Here is a 16067-nt window from a genome sequence, read left to right on the forward strand (position 1 = left end):
TGAGCGAGCCTCCCCTGGCCCACTCTGGAGACAAATAAAGGGGTATGAAGAACAAAATGGATAATAATGTTATCACTGAGCACAAGAAAATAGCACTCTCCCGCGCACTCTCTCTCTCCATCGCTCCCTCATCCCTCTTTCTACCTCTCTCTCCCTCCCCCTCCCTCTCTCCCTCCCTCGCTCCCTCTCTCTCTCTTCTTGGCCTCCCTGCCGTGCACACCTGAGAGATATGTATTTTTTGATGGGATGTGACACTCCCTTTGTTTGAGGGTCTGCAGAAGGAAATGATATCTCATCTCTCTCCCTTTTCCCCCCTCCTGAGACGCTACTCTTGGACAGGTCATATGTTACGCGCGCACAATGGGCTTGTCAAGAGCCTATATAAATGCAATTTCCCTGATTCAGGCAATTACCTCGGAGTGGACGGGGATGGCTGTTCCCAGTCAGTGTGAAGACATCAGGAGATGAGCAGATGGCAGCAGGCCCTCGTGACAGGGGGCTGGTCGCTCACTGACGCGCTGCCCGCCACCTCGCAGGGGCCGTTTGGAGCTCCGTCCACTCCGCGCAGCAGCAGCAGGACGAGCAGTTTACCGGCCGTCGGGAACGGCAGCCCTAAACAGTGACCGGTGTGAGTGTTGATTCAGAGCAGTGCTCACCGGGTCACTTGCGTCATTCACGCTGTGGTCATCCTGCTCCTGCAGCTCACCTCTTCAGCTCTGGTGCATGCAGGAGGCGTTAGGGTTCAGTTTCATCAGCAGTCATCAGAAAAGGGGAAAATGCCAGGAGAGGGAACTTTCCTCCCCTGTGACGGCACTCCTGTGTGCGTGCGTGTGTGCGTGTGTGCGTGCGTGTGTGCGTGCGTGCGTGCGTGCTGCTGAGAGGGGAGACTCAGCAGTATTCGCTGGTGGTGCGACAGCAGGCGGAGGGACAATCCCCTGTAGTCTCTCTCCAGCGAGGCCTTCTGGTGCTCTGGAGGAGCCGGAGTGGTGCTGCTGGGGGATGTGGGGGGGGGGGGGGGGACTGGGGCAACACGTGAGCTCATACTGCAGTGGCCTGCTACAGGACACATCCAAAGCCAGTGTGAGTTCTGCCGTCCCATTAGTGCTCTGGGAGAACAGAGGCATGTTATTGCCTGCTCTTACACATCAGTCATTTTCAAATATACCATGTCATGTCACCTATCTTTATGTCACCCACATCTACATCTCAGCCTGTTTAGGGAATCTATATCAATGTTATGGCCATAACATAAATCTCCCTGGTATTTAGAATCATTTAAAACGTGCAGGTCAGTGAAAGTGGGGCATTCTTTTAGTTAGTGTGAATAGGACGATGGCATGATGTTTTGAGCTTCATTATAAATCGCTCCTCATGTGTGTTTGATGTGGAGCCCCATTAAAGGCTCTGTTCTCTGTAGCACAGCAGCGCGGCGCCTCCTCTCACTCCCACTAGGGGCAGCACTGAGTAGAGATGTGGACTCCTAACACTTGACTCACCTTTCCCCAGGTTACGAGACTCTCTGTGTGCCCGTGGGCAGCCTTTCATTACCGCCCGTCATTTGCCTTTCACGACTGCGCTGCCTTGCATGAGTGCATTCCAGACTATCATCAGAGATTGACCATGGAACAACAGGCAGCAGTAAAGGCTGTATAAACAATGACCAACTTATCACATAGTTCAGAAGCAGTCAAGCAAGGTTATTATGATGGGATATTGACTATTAAACTCCAAGGGCCTTCTTTCGGGAGTTATTTCCCAAGCTGACAAACAGTAGCATAGATACTGTTTTTTTTAACTGTCTGGACTGTTGTTAATCACAGTCCCACAGTCTGGATTGTAGCTACTTCACTTGACTCTCTGATATCATAATAATGAGATTTGGGAGGGGGGTGCTGTGTGGAAGCTTCTGGTGAAGCTCCTCTAGCTGCCATCCGTCTCTGTCCCAACACTGCCATCACTGTGGTGAGAGGTGGTTAGGGGGATTAGAAGATTGAGAGCTAATACTCTGGATAGAATCTACTGAAGATTACATTAAGATTATATCAAACTGTCTCCCATTAGGACGGGTAATACTGGGTTTGTTTAGTCAAATGGGGAATGTTTGGGAAAGCTTGACATTGTTCTTGCTCATTGCATTGCTCCAACCGGATCAAAGGCAGCATTCATTTTCAGTTCAGCCAGTGAAGTCAACAGTGCCTCAGTATTTGGGACATGTTAAATGATGTATACAGTGCATTAGGTGCTATACGAGGCAGGGAATCCATTTGAGTAAGGTGATGTGCTACAGTGATGTGCTACAGTGGTGCTTGAACTTTATATTCCAGTTGTGTGTAGCTGCATCTTGGACTGCACAAGCTCTTGGGGTTTACAGTTTCTTTGGCTAAGATGATCATATTTTACTATTTGAAGCTGCTGTTGAGGTAAAGTCATGCACTATATATATTGAAGGTCAGAGTACTATGTCACCTCAGTAAATATTTCCCTTTTCTTGACAAATACGCAAACATGGTGAAGCTTGCCAAATTCAACAATTTCTCATAGCATGTTTTGAAACTGAAAGAATTGTGAAATAATGTGTATTTAGATTATTCAGGTGAAACTTTGGAAGAAAACTGAGCTTAATTGATTGCCACGATTGTACTTGAATGTTTCCACCCTATGAAGACAATGTGATTTGATATAAGGTTGCATGGACCCATTGGAAAGATACTGACGATTTCACTGGGTCAAAGCATAGTCCTTTATCATCACTTGAAAGAGATGTATTGCAAAGCACTTGCAATTGTACTGGCCTACATCTATTGTGTGGGTGTACAGTGTTTGTATCTTTGTTTTATTCATCCTTTTTCGGATGTACCAGAAGGGAAAGATAACAGGCTGCACTACTGTAAAAAGTCCTTCTATAGCATCACACACTCTTCACAAATCAAAATCTGTGTTCCTAAAATGCCAAGAGGCGCTGTGTGATTCTTCATCTCAGAGAGAATAAGGAAACAGTACAACAGCCAACACTTTTCCACATGTACAGTAGCATAAAGTGGAGGACTTGACAACCATTAGTCACAGAAAGACAGATGGTGCTCTTGCTGGCTGTGCTGTTAAGGGTCCCAGAGATAATTATGCAGAAGAGAGTCATAAACAAACACAGGGAACTTGGCTCATGTTCTGATGATCAACATCTATTTATTTTGGAATCTCCACCAAGGTTAACATTTGTGTAGGTTATACGATTTTGGAACAAAACAAGAAATGCCATGAGGGATTGCAAGTCATTCATATAAAGTCGTCTTGATGGGACTAATTAAAAAAAAAAAAAAAAAAAAAAAACCACCGCCTGTTTAGAGTCATGAGGCAACTGAGGAGTGGGTGCTGCTGATGCGGTGGTAAATTCAACTCAATAGGCTAATAGCCTACACACCAACATAGTTAACTTGTAAGAAATATGACTTCAGATGACGAATATTACTGGACCACAGAAGCTGATGATGATGCAGAAAAATAACGTGGGAACTTCATGTAAAAACTTAATCAGAACGGTTACTGTTTTTCTTGTTTGTAGGAACGTGGAAAACTTGAGGATATTGATTGTGAAATGAATCTAATTTCAATCACATCAATTCCCAGTAGGTTACAGAAAGTACAAGTATCTGTTGAATAGCCCAAGTCAAGCTGTATGGAGAACGCAAAACATTCTAAAATTTAAACGTTTGAATCAAAAACAAGCTGCTGCACATATCTGTCATCTCAAACAAAAAGCCGACGTGAGAGGTGATAGGAGATGAGCTCTATCATAAAAGAAATGAGTGTAAATTGCCTGAAACGAGAAACTGTTACAGATGCCACTGAACGCCTGTGTAACAATAAATTCCATTCTTATCTCTGAAGAACATGGCGGCTTACTCCCGACACAGGAAAATGAGACGGGAGACGAGTAACAGCATCAATAAATCATTCTAGCCCAATGTTGTTCCCCGGAGATTTCTCAAGGATTAAATTAAGCACTTCCATTTCCATCTACCACCTGATCGCGACGCATATAAATCCCAACGACTGATCAACAGCCTCTCCAGACACACGAGACCTTGAGGCAAGAGGCAGTACGAATCGGAGGGGGGAGACAACGGGTTATCCTGCGTTTGACGGGAAGGAGGAGGGAGAGACTAGATTGTGGAACGCGTTCATGCTTAAAAGTGTCCGCCTTTTGGTGGTGGAGGGGATTTCATTTTTGCTGCCACAACGACTTCATATGCATTCTGTTGCGCGCTGGAGTCAAGGAGGAAGGAACTCTCGCTGCGGGAAGCTGTTCTCCTGTCTGAACTAAAAACGCTCCGCTGAGCGGGAGCTATCCAGTGCTGAAGTTGCATTTCTTCCCCCGTGCGAAACGCGGTGTTGCAGAACCACACCGATAGCGAGCGGTTTGTTTTTTGCACCGCGCAGGTGTCCGAATTTCCCCCTCCACTCCGCCTTTTCAGCCTCTACTGCCTTGAGACTCCTGTGGACCCCACGTTGAATGAAGACAGGACTCCGTGTTGGACGCTTGTTTCTGTGCAGCTCTCTAAAGATGCCAAGGTCTTTCCTGGTGAAAAAGGTGAAGCTTGATGATTTTTCATCCACGGACCTCGAGAGCTCTTACAGCAGGTCCAGAACTGATCTAAGCCTTCGGATTCACGAAAAAGGTAAATGATTTTGCCTCGTAAACTGTTGGAACGCACCTTTCTGCCACGCTTGCACATGTTCTTGGTGTATCATAACGAGTTGTCCTGACATGGAGTTATCACTCATGTCTTCACGCAGTGCATGCAAACAGTTGTTGTGTTGTTTAATTCATACTGATGTCTTCTCGAAATGTCATTTATAAAAGAATAAATCACAGAAAGCATGCAACAGATGCACACAACGAAGAAAGCATCTTGGTAATATACAACTTCCCTATCACTGACAACTTTACATGATACAACTAGGATTTTGTTTTTGTTTTTCTCTCTCTCTCTGCACATTGTATAGCCTACAAATTAGAGAAGGTGAGATGTGTTGTTGTCCGTGCGTCGACTGACTTCTAGTGCTGAGCCACAGCAACAAGAAAACCTGATAACCTATCTTGATAACGTATTTTCGGAGATGAAAAGAATGAATGATGATACCAGCCATGTAATGATGTAGAAACAACAATTTTCTGTAATAACTTCAGAATCGCTGTAATTCTTCTGGTCTTTGTTTGTGTTTTACATTGTATAAATCATTATTCCAATAATTGCAAAACTGTAACTTTGGATGCATTAAATGCATGATTGCTATATACTAAAACTACTTAGTTATACATAGGCTACTGTTCAACGGTCAGTCAAGTGCCACAGAGCTTGTTGCATGTTCTTGTTCTCAGACGAGTCTCTCTTCAAATATGAATAATTGAATGGGCTAACCCTCTTGTTCTCTCTTCCGTAGGATACATTAGCGAATACATCAGCCCGTCTGTTTATGATGGAGAGAGCGATGGTGCCATCAAAGTGCCGTCTCCGGAGCCCATCTATGATGGAATCCACAGTGATTATGGCGCACCTGACTCTGACCAGGCCGACAGCCCGCAGTCAGAAATCAGCTCCGGATACATTAACGGAGACAACGCGGTGAGCGAGGGATACACAGTAGATGCCTTCTATATCACGGACGGGAGATCACGGCGGAAAGTTATAAGTAGCCCTCGTGCCATTCAGCGACATACATGCAACGAGTGTGGGAAAACATACGCGACGTCTTCCAACCTGAGCCGGCACAAACAGACTCACCGAAGTCTCGACAGCAAGTTGGCCAAGAAATGTCCGACCTGTAATAAGGTGTATGTGTCCATGCCCGCCATGGCCATGCACCTGCTCACCCACGACCTAAAGCACAAGTGTGACATCTGTGGCAAAGCGTTCAGCAGGCCTTGGCTCCTACAGGGCCACATGAGGTCCCACACGGGCGAGAAGCCCTTTGGATGTGCACACTGCGGAAAAGCGTTCGCAGACCGCTCCAATCTCCGGGCGCACATGCAGACTCATTCAGCGTTCAAGCATTTCAAATGCAAACGATGCAACAAGACTTTCGCCCTGAAGTCATACCTGAACAAGCACTACGAGTCGGCCTGCTTTAAGGGCGCATTCTCACCACTGAGCTCACTTGAAGCATGACCTCCCAAGAGCTGACATTAGACTTTTGTCCCACAATGACTTTGGGGGCTTCTCCCTAATCATCCTCCCCATCGACCACAAAGGAACACAGTAATAGCACAATTTTCTCTATTTTCCGCAAATTGAATCTTGGAATAAAATTCGCATGCACTTAAAGACATGAACGCCGCTGACGTCTTCATAGACTCCTTGCAGCTTGAATCACAATTTCACCCCATCAAACCCCAATGAGGATTTTAGTGACTTCTCAATCGTCTCTGTAACATTTTTTCATTATTGGATAGTATGTAGCCTACTTCTTCAAGTGGCCATGTATTCGCCATTGAGGTAACTGTATTTATTTATTTATTTGTTTATTTATTTGTATATTTATTTATTTATTTATTTATGTCGAACTACACATTTGTTCTTGGTAGCCCTTTTTTGCACTTTAGTTTGTGTCCTTGCCAACATTAATAACATGCCAAAGCATTTAATCCTTGAGAAAAATATTTTCTTAATGAGTCTCCTTTTGGTTTTGAAAAATTGCATGCAAAAAAATAATGAATTCTATGCCAATACCTTGAAGCTTATGATTTTGCCAAAATTTAGATAGTATCAGTGGGCAATATTTCTTGGGTATCGAGAGGGTATATAAAGCAATAATCCTTAATGCATGGTATTTTGAAAGTAATAAAGTATTACCTATAGCAGTTTTCTAAATCAGGTATGTTTGAATCAAATAGCCTACTCATAATAATCATACAAAAAAGACATCAGGGAAAATGCCAACGTAGTGTTAGAGTCTCAAACAGAAAGAACTGATCTTCCTTTGCTATCCTGTTATGCACTGCCTGCCTCTTATTTAAAACGTAGTTGTAGGACGTAGGCTTGAAGTGCTGAGATTCAGCTCCTGGCTATTCAGAATTCTTCCCCAAATCTGCAGAACGTCTACCGAGGCCAAGCGTTTGCTAGCTGGGTAGCCAGGGCAGTCTACTCTCTGCCATGTCACAGCACAGTGTTAAAACCCTCAATGCACAAGTTAGGCTACTTGTTTTTAGCCCTGCGGACGTTCGACAGATTTGCCTTTCAAGCACTTCCTTTTAGAGTCTTTAACTTTGAAAAGTAGCACAATACCGATAGATTCAGGTAGAGATGACGTGTACTAGCTTGACCTCTGGTTTTGTAACTCAGCTGAAGCATACCCTCATTAAATTGCAAGAGGCCGTTGTAAATAACTTATTTGGAACCTTTTTACAGCTGTTACCGAACAAACACCTTATTTCGCTATATTTCTGAATAAAATGTTGAATGAAAATGAACATTTGAGGCAGTATTCGAATGATGTAAGCACACAACACCAGGCATTTTGTCGCACTTCATAATAAAGACTAAGTAAACAAAATCCCGTCTGTCCTTCATTTGTTTCTGATTATTGCCATTGCTCCGTGAAATTAGGCAATTAAAGCAGCCAATTAATCTTAATGAATGAAAATCGATGTGAGAAATCTTCAGAGACGAACAGACTGGGAAGCCAAAATATGCATTAAATACTTGCCATCCCCGGGTTAATCCAGTTATGCCTTTTGTACCAAGCACAAAACAAAAAGTACAGAAAGTGGACAGTGCAAGACATGGCCACACAGATATGTTCATGTGGAGTGTCTTTGGGAATTCTTTGTTGTTTTAGCATTCTTTGAACAGGGTTACAATTCAGGAGGGTTGCATCTATGTTGTGTTTGCTGGAATTGATGTGAACAACCTGCTGCTTTCTTTTGTTATCACTGCAATCATAGTGAGATAAGTGCAACAGTTATGCTTCAAAGGCGGAAGTCAGGAGTCAATGTTTGGTCACAGAGAAGTGATCTTTGATGAATTTGAGCTAAGCTGACCACCGTCACTAGCCCCACAGTCTAATGTATTTGTCTGTTCTAAAGTTCATCTCCATGGCTCTTAAAGTATAACAGATTTCAGATTGACCTGCTTTTGGAATAGAACAACCAGATTAGGTTGAATCATAGACAAACACAAACCAATACACACCTCCTTTACCTGTAGGACTCACTATGGGAAAAGAAAGCACAATCACTAGCCATCTGCACTGCATGACTGCCTGTATACAACCTTCACATTCAAATGATATATCTCTGCACATAGTTATCAGTATTAATTTTTTATCTGCATTTTGCTCATCCCATGAAGCTATACTCTGCTAAAGCAGACTATTACGTCTTATATAGGTGTGTGTGTTTGCATGTGTGTGTGCGTGCGTGTGCGTGTGCGTGTGCGTGTGCGTGTGCGTGTGTGTGTGCGTGTGTGTGTGTGTGTGTGTGTGTGTGTTTTCCTGTGACACTGAGCGTTGCCACTCCAGCCTGTGTGTGTGCTTTATAGATGTGTTGTAGATGGTTTATAGCCACAGGCCAGTCATCAGGCTTGCCAGGGCATGTCAGCGTCACTGTGCCTGGCTGCCATACAGTGTTGTGATTATATGATCTCATAGAGATATGAGGTGCAATTTAATTGAATGATTTTATATTATTAGTGTCTGTCATTCTGGATAATAACTTTAAAAGCAATTGTTTGGGAACATTGAAACCCTGTGAAGTTCAACTATTTCGATCTAAAATTCAAATATGTTTCCAGAGGTTTGCAAGATTTTGCTGAGCAATATTGTAATACTGGTATACTGCAAAAGCATCCATATAATTCATGCTTGATTCTTTTTCCCTTTTGTGAGTTTATGTTGAACAACAAGCCGTTTCCACACCCTAACCTTGCTAGCCCTAAACTGACGCTAACTACAAAGCTCAGGGTTAATTTGGCTGGTGCAAAGGAGGCCACCAGTGTCATCAATTTGCCCAGAATCATTATCCTGGGCACGTGACGGCCCACACCCAGGTCTCCAGAGCGCTGGCTAATTGTGCTAGCAGGCCACCATCAGCATAAGCCATTACTTAACAGCAGACAGCTGTAGAAGGGCCAGCGTTGCGTTGATCTGTTTGCTTTTACGTCCCCGTCAGAGGCGTTTAAGATCAGCTCTGGCCCGCGGCCGCGCGCAGCCCCATGCAGACTCCACTGATTGCAGCCCAGACAGAGCAGCTCCACAGCCGCACAGCAGAGAGGAGCCACTGTGTGCTGTCAGCCCGTCCTAAAGCACTCACACCAGGCTGCTTGGCCTGCATTGTGCACTGTACTACGCAACACTTGGGCCTTATTCGCTCAGATGCCCTTTTGTGGACATAAAATGTTGGAATTATTTGGAGGGGAGGGGGGTTGTAGCTTTATTTCTACAAAGCAAGAGAATAGATGTGAAAATTGCTTTAAAAAAAAAAAATCATAATGTGTCTGTGACAATATTAACTGCTCCTCTTGAAACTTTTCATTTTGCCATAAGTATGACAGACTGCAATGCCTACATTTACACGGACAGCTTGTCAGTCAGATAGGTTGGATATGGTTGTAATGTTATGTTTGACACTCTCACGCATGTGCTTTGGGGATTGGTATTCTGGATTATGAAATCTATTGGATATCTGTTTCAGTCTGTGCTGGGAGTGAGTGCCCAGGTGCTGTGCTGTGTGGTGTGCAGGACCAGGGTGGCCAGGGGTGGTGTGAGGTGAGGGGTGAGGGTGTGGTGATGTTGTGGCAGCGTATTGTTAATGTTAGAGTGTGTTCACCTGTACATTAGGGGTCATCAGTGTTCAGCTAACAGTTTGTTCAGTGAGCTGATGCATGTTGGTCAATCAAAATATAGAAAATACAATTAATGTGCCATTTTCTGTCAATTTGTATATGTTTACGATTATGTTTAATAGCAAGTGTTTGTCCTGGAATACACCTGTGTTGTATAGTGCTGTATCAGTTGAGCCCAACGTGTGTATATGCTCTCTTAAAGCAACACTGCTCTGATGCTGGGCTGCATAACATGATTTATGTCCAGTAAAGGTCAGTGTAGCGTTGTTAAATGAGTTCAAGTCCTGGACGGTGCAGGACTCAAAGGAAGAGCAGCACACACAGCAGATCCACACCTGACCACATCCCTGAGGCCATCATGAAGGAGGAAGTTAACCTGAGAGATGACATTTCTCCTTGACAAAAATATTACACAACTGGCTTTTGTGTGACTCTTTTTAGTTCCACATGACTTTTCAAGATGTCACCCAGAGCTCAGAATATCTGGCAGCCCTGATTGGATTGTGAGGACAAGCCTACATAATCATATTACTGACAGAGTTCCCAATCCTGTCCTTTATTTTTCAGAAAGGAGACTTTGGCTTGTCCTCTGTGGCAAGGATATCAATGCGTCCCTGAAGGCTTTCCTCATGTATTTGCAGTTTGCATTTCTGAACTACCTAAAGCTGAATGTGAAATGATCAAATAATCACTTCATTTTTTCCAAAAATGAAATGTATCTTAAGGAATGTTTGTACGGATATTTAGGAATGTACATACCCATTCTTGTATGTTGTGAAGGATGCGTTGAACGGAGCATAATCACATAATCAGTGCTGCCTCTCAAAAGCTATTGGCTAGTTGATGCACTACAAAGACCTTGAGGCGTTGAGTACTCTGCAGTTTTTCTGTACATTTGCTCAGAATAAAAAGTAGGTGCCCGCAGCAGTGGCTGACCAACCCTGAGCACGCAGGGCACCATGCAGGGTGGCACGCAGGGCAAAAGGCACTGGGCAGCCGTTACTCCTCTGGTTCTCATGCTGCTTTTGTTCTACTGTAAACCACCAACTATGCAACAAATCCAATACATAGTGAATGACTAGACTTGGCTCTAATGTTCACCCGGGGCAAAATATCGACACTGTCATAAGATTAAGCAAGACTTCAGATAAGTTCAAATGGAAGGGTGTGAAACTGACACGGCTTGCACTGTACTGTAGATTCAGTTTGGATGAATATCATTTATACAAATCGAGCCACTTTGGAGGTGTTAGTGTGTAAATGACCGAGATATAATGTGTTTATTCTGAGTGATCATTTCCTCCCCTTTGCAGAACACAGCGCTAAATAACCATGGGGAAGATTTATAGTGTAGCCACTGAATATGGAAATAAATCTGTAGCTTGCGTGATAAGGCCATATGTATCCATGGAGGCGTTTGACAGGTTCTGCTGACGGAGTGCCACTGGCCTGGAGATCACACTGTCTCCGCGGAGCTCATTTAGCACCCTGGCTCTGTCATGTTGTCTTGTACCCACGACCTGCTCACCTCTCAGCCCACATCTGTGGGGGAGTGCAGTGCAGCACCGCGCAGCGTGGAGCGGAGAGGAGAGCAGAGGAGAGGACCACCTCTCATCCTGACTCACCCACCGGTTGCCACAGCAGACCTGTTTGTGCAGCACGGGGTCTCGTGCGTGTGTGTTTTTTTTTTGTTTTGTTTTTTGAACTGGGCGAATGGTGGAGCTCACAGTGCATTTCCGTAATAGGAGTGGATATGGGAGAAAGCGTGGCCTTGAGATATGAGGGATTCATCATCGCATGACTGAGCGGGGAGCACAAAGCACTGTGCCACTGTGTGCTGGGGGCTGACTAACCAGCCAGCGCCTTCACAGACCTCAAGCATCGGTCAGCCATCGTTAGAACACCCCCCCCCCAAAAAAAAAAAAAAAAATCTCCTCAGTGTGGCCAGTGTTGCTGCTTAATGCACTGCCATCACACAATGGAGCAGTTGGACTGAATTATAGCCAAGCGCAGGTAATGAGATCCACAAGAATATTAGTCAGACTGAGAATAACAGCACAGAACTGTCACAAGGCTGCCAGCCAGTCATTTCTGATGAGTGCAATAGTTTTATCTATTATGCAAATGCTAGCAGAGTAAGCTAGAGACAGACAGGCAGAGAGAGAGACAGAGAGAGAGGGAGAGAGGGAGAGAGAGAGAGGGAGGGAGAGAGAGAAATAGAGAGAGAAAGAATGGTTAGTTTACTCTAGCATGTGCTGAGCAGTAGCTAGGCAAATCATTTGAAGCAGAGGAGCACTGTTTGAGAGAGGGAGGTGGGGGGGTGACCCAGTTTGGGTGACATGTAGCTGAAACAGCTTGTGCTGCAGCAACAGCAACAGCAACAGCAGCAGCGGCAGCAGCAGCACAGCCCAGCACAGCACAGCCAGTGCATTTTTAATAGCAGCCGCCGCTCGCACTGTTCCTCTTAGAGGAATGTGGGACTCCTGTTGCTATGTCGTCTCCACGACCGGCTCGCAGCGCCCCTGAAAAAGGGGCTCGACTTTTCTCTTTTAAAATGGAGACCACGCTAGATCCTATCTGGCTCTAATTGATTGGCTGTTCCACGGCGTCTGTTTCATCAAGAGCCTGTTGCTGAATGAGGCGTGCGCCGCAACCCAGCACTTGGGTCATATCAGACACATGGCTGTGGCACTCAGACTCAAGTGTTCCACGGTGTTGAGTAAATCTCGTGTGTGTGTGTGTGTGTGTGTGTGTGTGTGTGTGTTCACATTCGTGCATTTGTTCTGACCTCTCGCGGCGTTGGTGCGGGGGAATTAAAACATCATGCATATTCAGAATGGGAGGAGGAGATAGGCCCTTCATTCCCCACTCCCACTCCAGTGCCTTTGATGTGAGTGAGTCAGTGAGGCAGAGCCGATCTGTGGGGCGAAAACCGCTGGCCCTAATGACTACTCGCCGGCTCTCTCTCTCCCTCCCTCCCTCTCTCTCTCTCCCTCTCTCTCTCTCTTTCTCTTCTCTCATGGCTTTGTGTCTCTCCCTGCTCTGGCTAGTCAAGTGCTGATGCTGAACAAGAGCTGTTAATGCAGTGGCATGCCACCTCCCTGCAGACAGAGCTGCAGCCATGTCCACTAGCGTATCATAATAGTTTTAATGCAAATGACACACAGGCACTCCTGCTCCTGGTTAAATTATAATGGCACCCAGACTTAATGGAATAGAAGTTAATTGTAAATGCTCTGTCAGACGCTGAAAACACACTATGTTGACCCGAATTCTTTTGTCGCTTTCACCTGTGAGTCTCGGCGCCAAAAAGCCCACGGCAGCCTGAAGCGGCAAAACACTTTATTGATTCAGGTGCAACAGACAAAAGCACAATTGCACGGAGGAGAGCCAGTGGTGGGGTAGCGCGCATCGCACACCTTGCGTGTGTGCTGGATGCACGGGGCCAGATTGTGGGCTTCCTTTGTTGCTGTGTGTGAGTGTGTGTGAGTGTGTCGTGTGGCTGCAGCAGGAGGGGGGGGGGCTGAATGCGGAGGGGGAATGGGATTTGGGACGCTCTCTTCCCACCGTGCCGGGGGGTGTATTGTGTGGTAGGGCCGCGGGCCTCCGCGCCTGAGCCTCACGTGGCCTCTCCTCCTCTCCTCTCTCCTCTCCTCCTCTCCTCTCTTTTCTCCTCTCCTCTCCTCTCCTCTGTCTGCTGCTGTCTGTTGCTGCAGGGGAATCTGGGCTCTGTCCTGCTCAGCTCTGCACCAATCACACGGCTCACAGCACAGAATAGGGCTCTTTGCTTCCCTCTAAACCGCAGCTGGCCCTGGATCAGTCCGTGACCTCACTGTGACCTCCCGCTTTGTGTTGCAAACAATAGCAGCTGGCCCCAGATCAGCAGGGAAACTGGGAATGTCTCGGGCCTGTCTGTGGAATGAGGCAGCGCGGCGGGCTAACAACACACTCCGCGCAGGATGTAAAAGCAGAGTGGTGATGAATTGTGTGTGAAGAAGGACAATGCTTTGATACCATCAAGGACGTTGGAAAGGAATTCTGATGAGGCGGTTTAACTACAATATTATGCAGTAGTTTTGTTAAGTGATACTTACATGTACATCTATATGCTAAAATATCAAATTCAACATACATATTTATATACATGCATACATAAATATACAGCACAATATAATTAGTGTTTGATTAGACAATTCTCTGCTGAAACTCTGCCAGACAATACAGCACACGTATAGGAGTGCTGCTGGTTGCTACTGTAGCTACCATTCACCCCACTTCACCTGCCGAAGCAAGTGAGCTGATCCATGAAGTTGCACTCAGGATTATTATGTCAAAAATACTCAGGAATTCTGCCGTAAAGACGTTTCATCTACCCCAGCCAGATTCTCCACTCTGAGAACTTGCACGCGGTGGAAAATGATGAAACATCATGCAAAATACTGTATGTCTATTCTGTCTCTCTTTGTGCTTTCTTCTGTCTCCCACCTGGCCCCGCAGCAGATGCCAACAGCGCCAGAGCCAGAGCGTTCGCTTTTAAGCGTCTACATGAAGGGAGAGCAGAAGAGACCTGTGCATTGGCTGTGTGTCATTCTCCCAGTACTCTTCAGCTCCTCGTACTGTAGGAACAGTGCCTCATGGGATTTGTAGTACTCTTTGCAGCATCGCTTTTCAATAGCTGCCTCCTACTGTTGCGTCGTGTGCTGTCAGTGGACACAGAATGTGGCTGGGCTGACCGGTACGTGATATCACCTGCTGCCGCCGCACGGGAGCGTGTGAGGACGAGACCAGAGCCAGGGGGGGTCACTAGAGGTCAGTGTGATGACTGCGGAGCGGAAGCTCTCACTCAACTCTCTCAACTCATGTTACTCCACCACTGACGGTCAGCTCAGAGGACCTCTGATGAAGTACTGGATCACATACTGTACTCTATAAATAAGCCTACACATTCTCATAATGCGTCATCATTCTGATGAATGTCAATTTGACAACCTTACACTATTCCAAAAAGCTTAAATGTTATGTATTCTTCCTTCACTTCAGGATTCATATTATTTTAATAATGTTTGTCTGCAACTCCTTTCTTGTTTTGTTTTTTTTCCCAGGACCTCACTGGTTAGAGCTGCTTAGGACCTTTTGCCAGACGCATTACTGCTGAAAGCATCCCTGTTATTGACTGTGCTCCGAGACACCTCCAGTGATCAATGTCCTCTCTACTCCCATAATAAGTACATGGGGGCAGATTACAGAGCTCTTTGCATGCTATTTTTAATAAAGGATGGGTATGGTGGGGGCAGCTCAGAAACTGATTCATCAACTCCACTTACCACATATCTTCATGTCATTTGACAGTTACATGAACAGAATGTCAATGAGTTTGTGTCTATTTGTGGTTTCATTTGTTTATAATTGTGTTTTATTAGAAAGCAGCACTGTACTACAAACACAAATGAGCCCCCTAAGAACATATATACCCCCCCCCCCCCCTCCCAACACATAGGGAATCACACATGTTGGATTATCATACAAGAACACCCATTCTAACACATGGAATCTGAAAAAACACACACAATGCATAAATTAAGCTTCAACTCACATACTGAGAGGTCTATTTACTAACAAGCACAGAATAATTGTATTTCATCTGCATAATGCACATTTATGTATACAGATGCACACGTATTTGCACAAACAGTGACGTATTTGTACATAATCAGCTCTACACACAAACGCACACATTTATGCTCCAGTCATCTGAAAGCACACATAAAAGTGGAACATATACTAAAACACACTTGCGTAAATCCACCCACAGATCCTCACTTTAGATAAACAGTTTCCACACCTGTGTCTTGACAAATGAGTTTTATTTTTCAGAGGTCCTTCAGAGGACTAATATCTTGCAGAAGCATCATCAAGCAGCCAATGGCGTGTGTGGGTCCGGCGAATGCGGTGTGTTCACTCCTGTATAATTAGCGGGCTAAAGAAGTGACAGTGGGGACACTGTGTAAAAGTCTCTAATCTGTGCCTAAGGAAGCCTCCTCAAAGAGTCCCCAGAGAGGCAGCTAACGCGCTCGGCAGTCTGTCTGGAAATGAGATTCGATAAAGATGAAAACAGCCACAGGTTCTGCATAGCACACGGACGATTTTCTACAGCTGATGCGCTGGATATTAACATGACGGCGATGGGTAGCCTAGTTTATCTGACTGCATAATGTGATAATATTGTCA

General features: G+C 45.3%; 1 protein-coding gene across 1 annotated transcript; it reads left to right on the plus strand.

The window, feature by feature from the left end:
* Positions 1 to 4081: 4081 nt before the first annotated feature.
* On the plus strand, positions 4082 to 7541 carry LOC134083312 (transcriptional repressor scratch 1-like). Its single transcript, XM_062539587.1, has 2 exons — positions 4082 to 4676; positions 5443 to 7541. The coding sequence occupies exons 1-2, from the start codon at positions 4511 to 4513 to the stop codon at positions 6165 to 6167; spliced, it is 891 nt and encodes a 296-aa protein (XP_062395571.1). The 5' UTR covers positions 4082 to 4510; the 3' UTR covers positions 6168 to 7541.
* The last annotated feature ends 8526 nt before the right edge of the window (positions 7542 to 16067 follow it).

This window comes from Sardina pilchardus, chromosome 6 (assembly GCF_963854185.1).
Source record: "Sardina pilchardus chromosome 6, fSarPil1.1, whole genome shotgun sequence".
Taxonomy (NCBI): Eukaryota; Metazoa; Chordata; class Actinopteri; order Clupeiformes; family Clupeidae; genus Sardina; species Sardina pilchardus.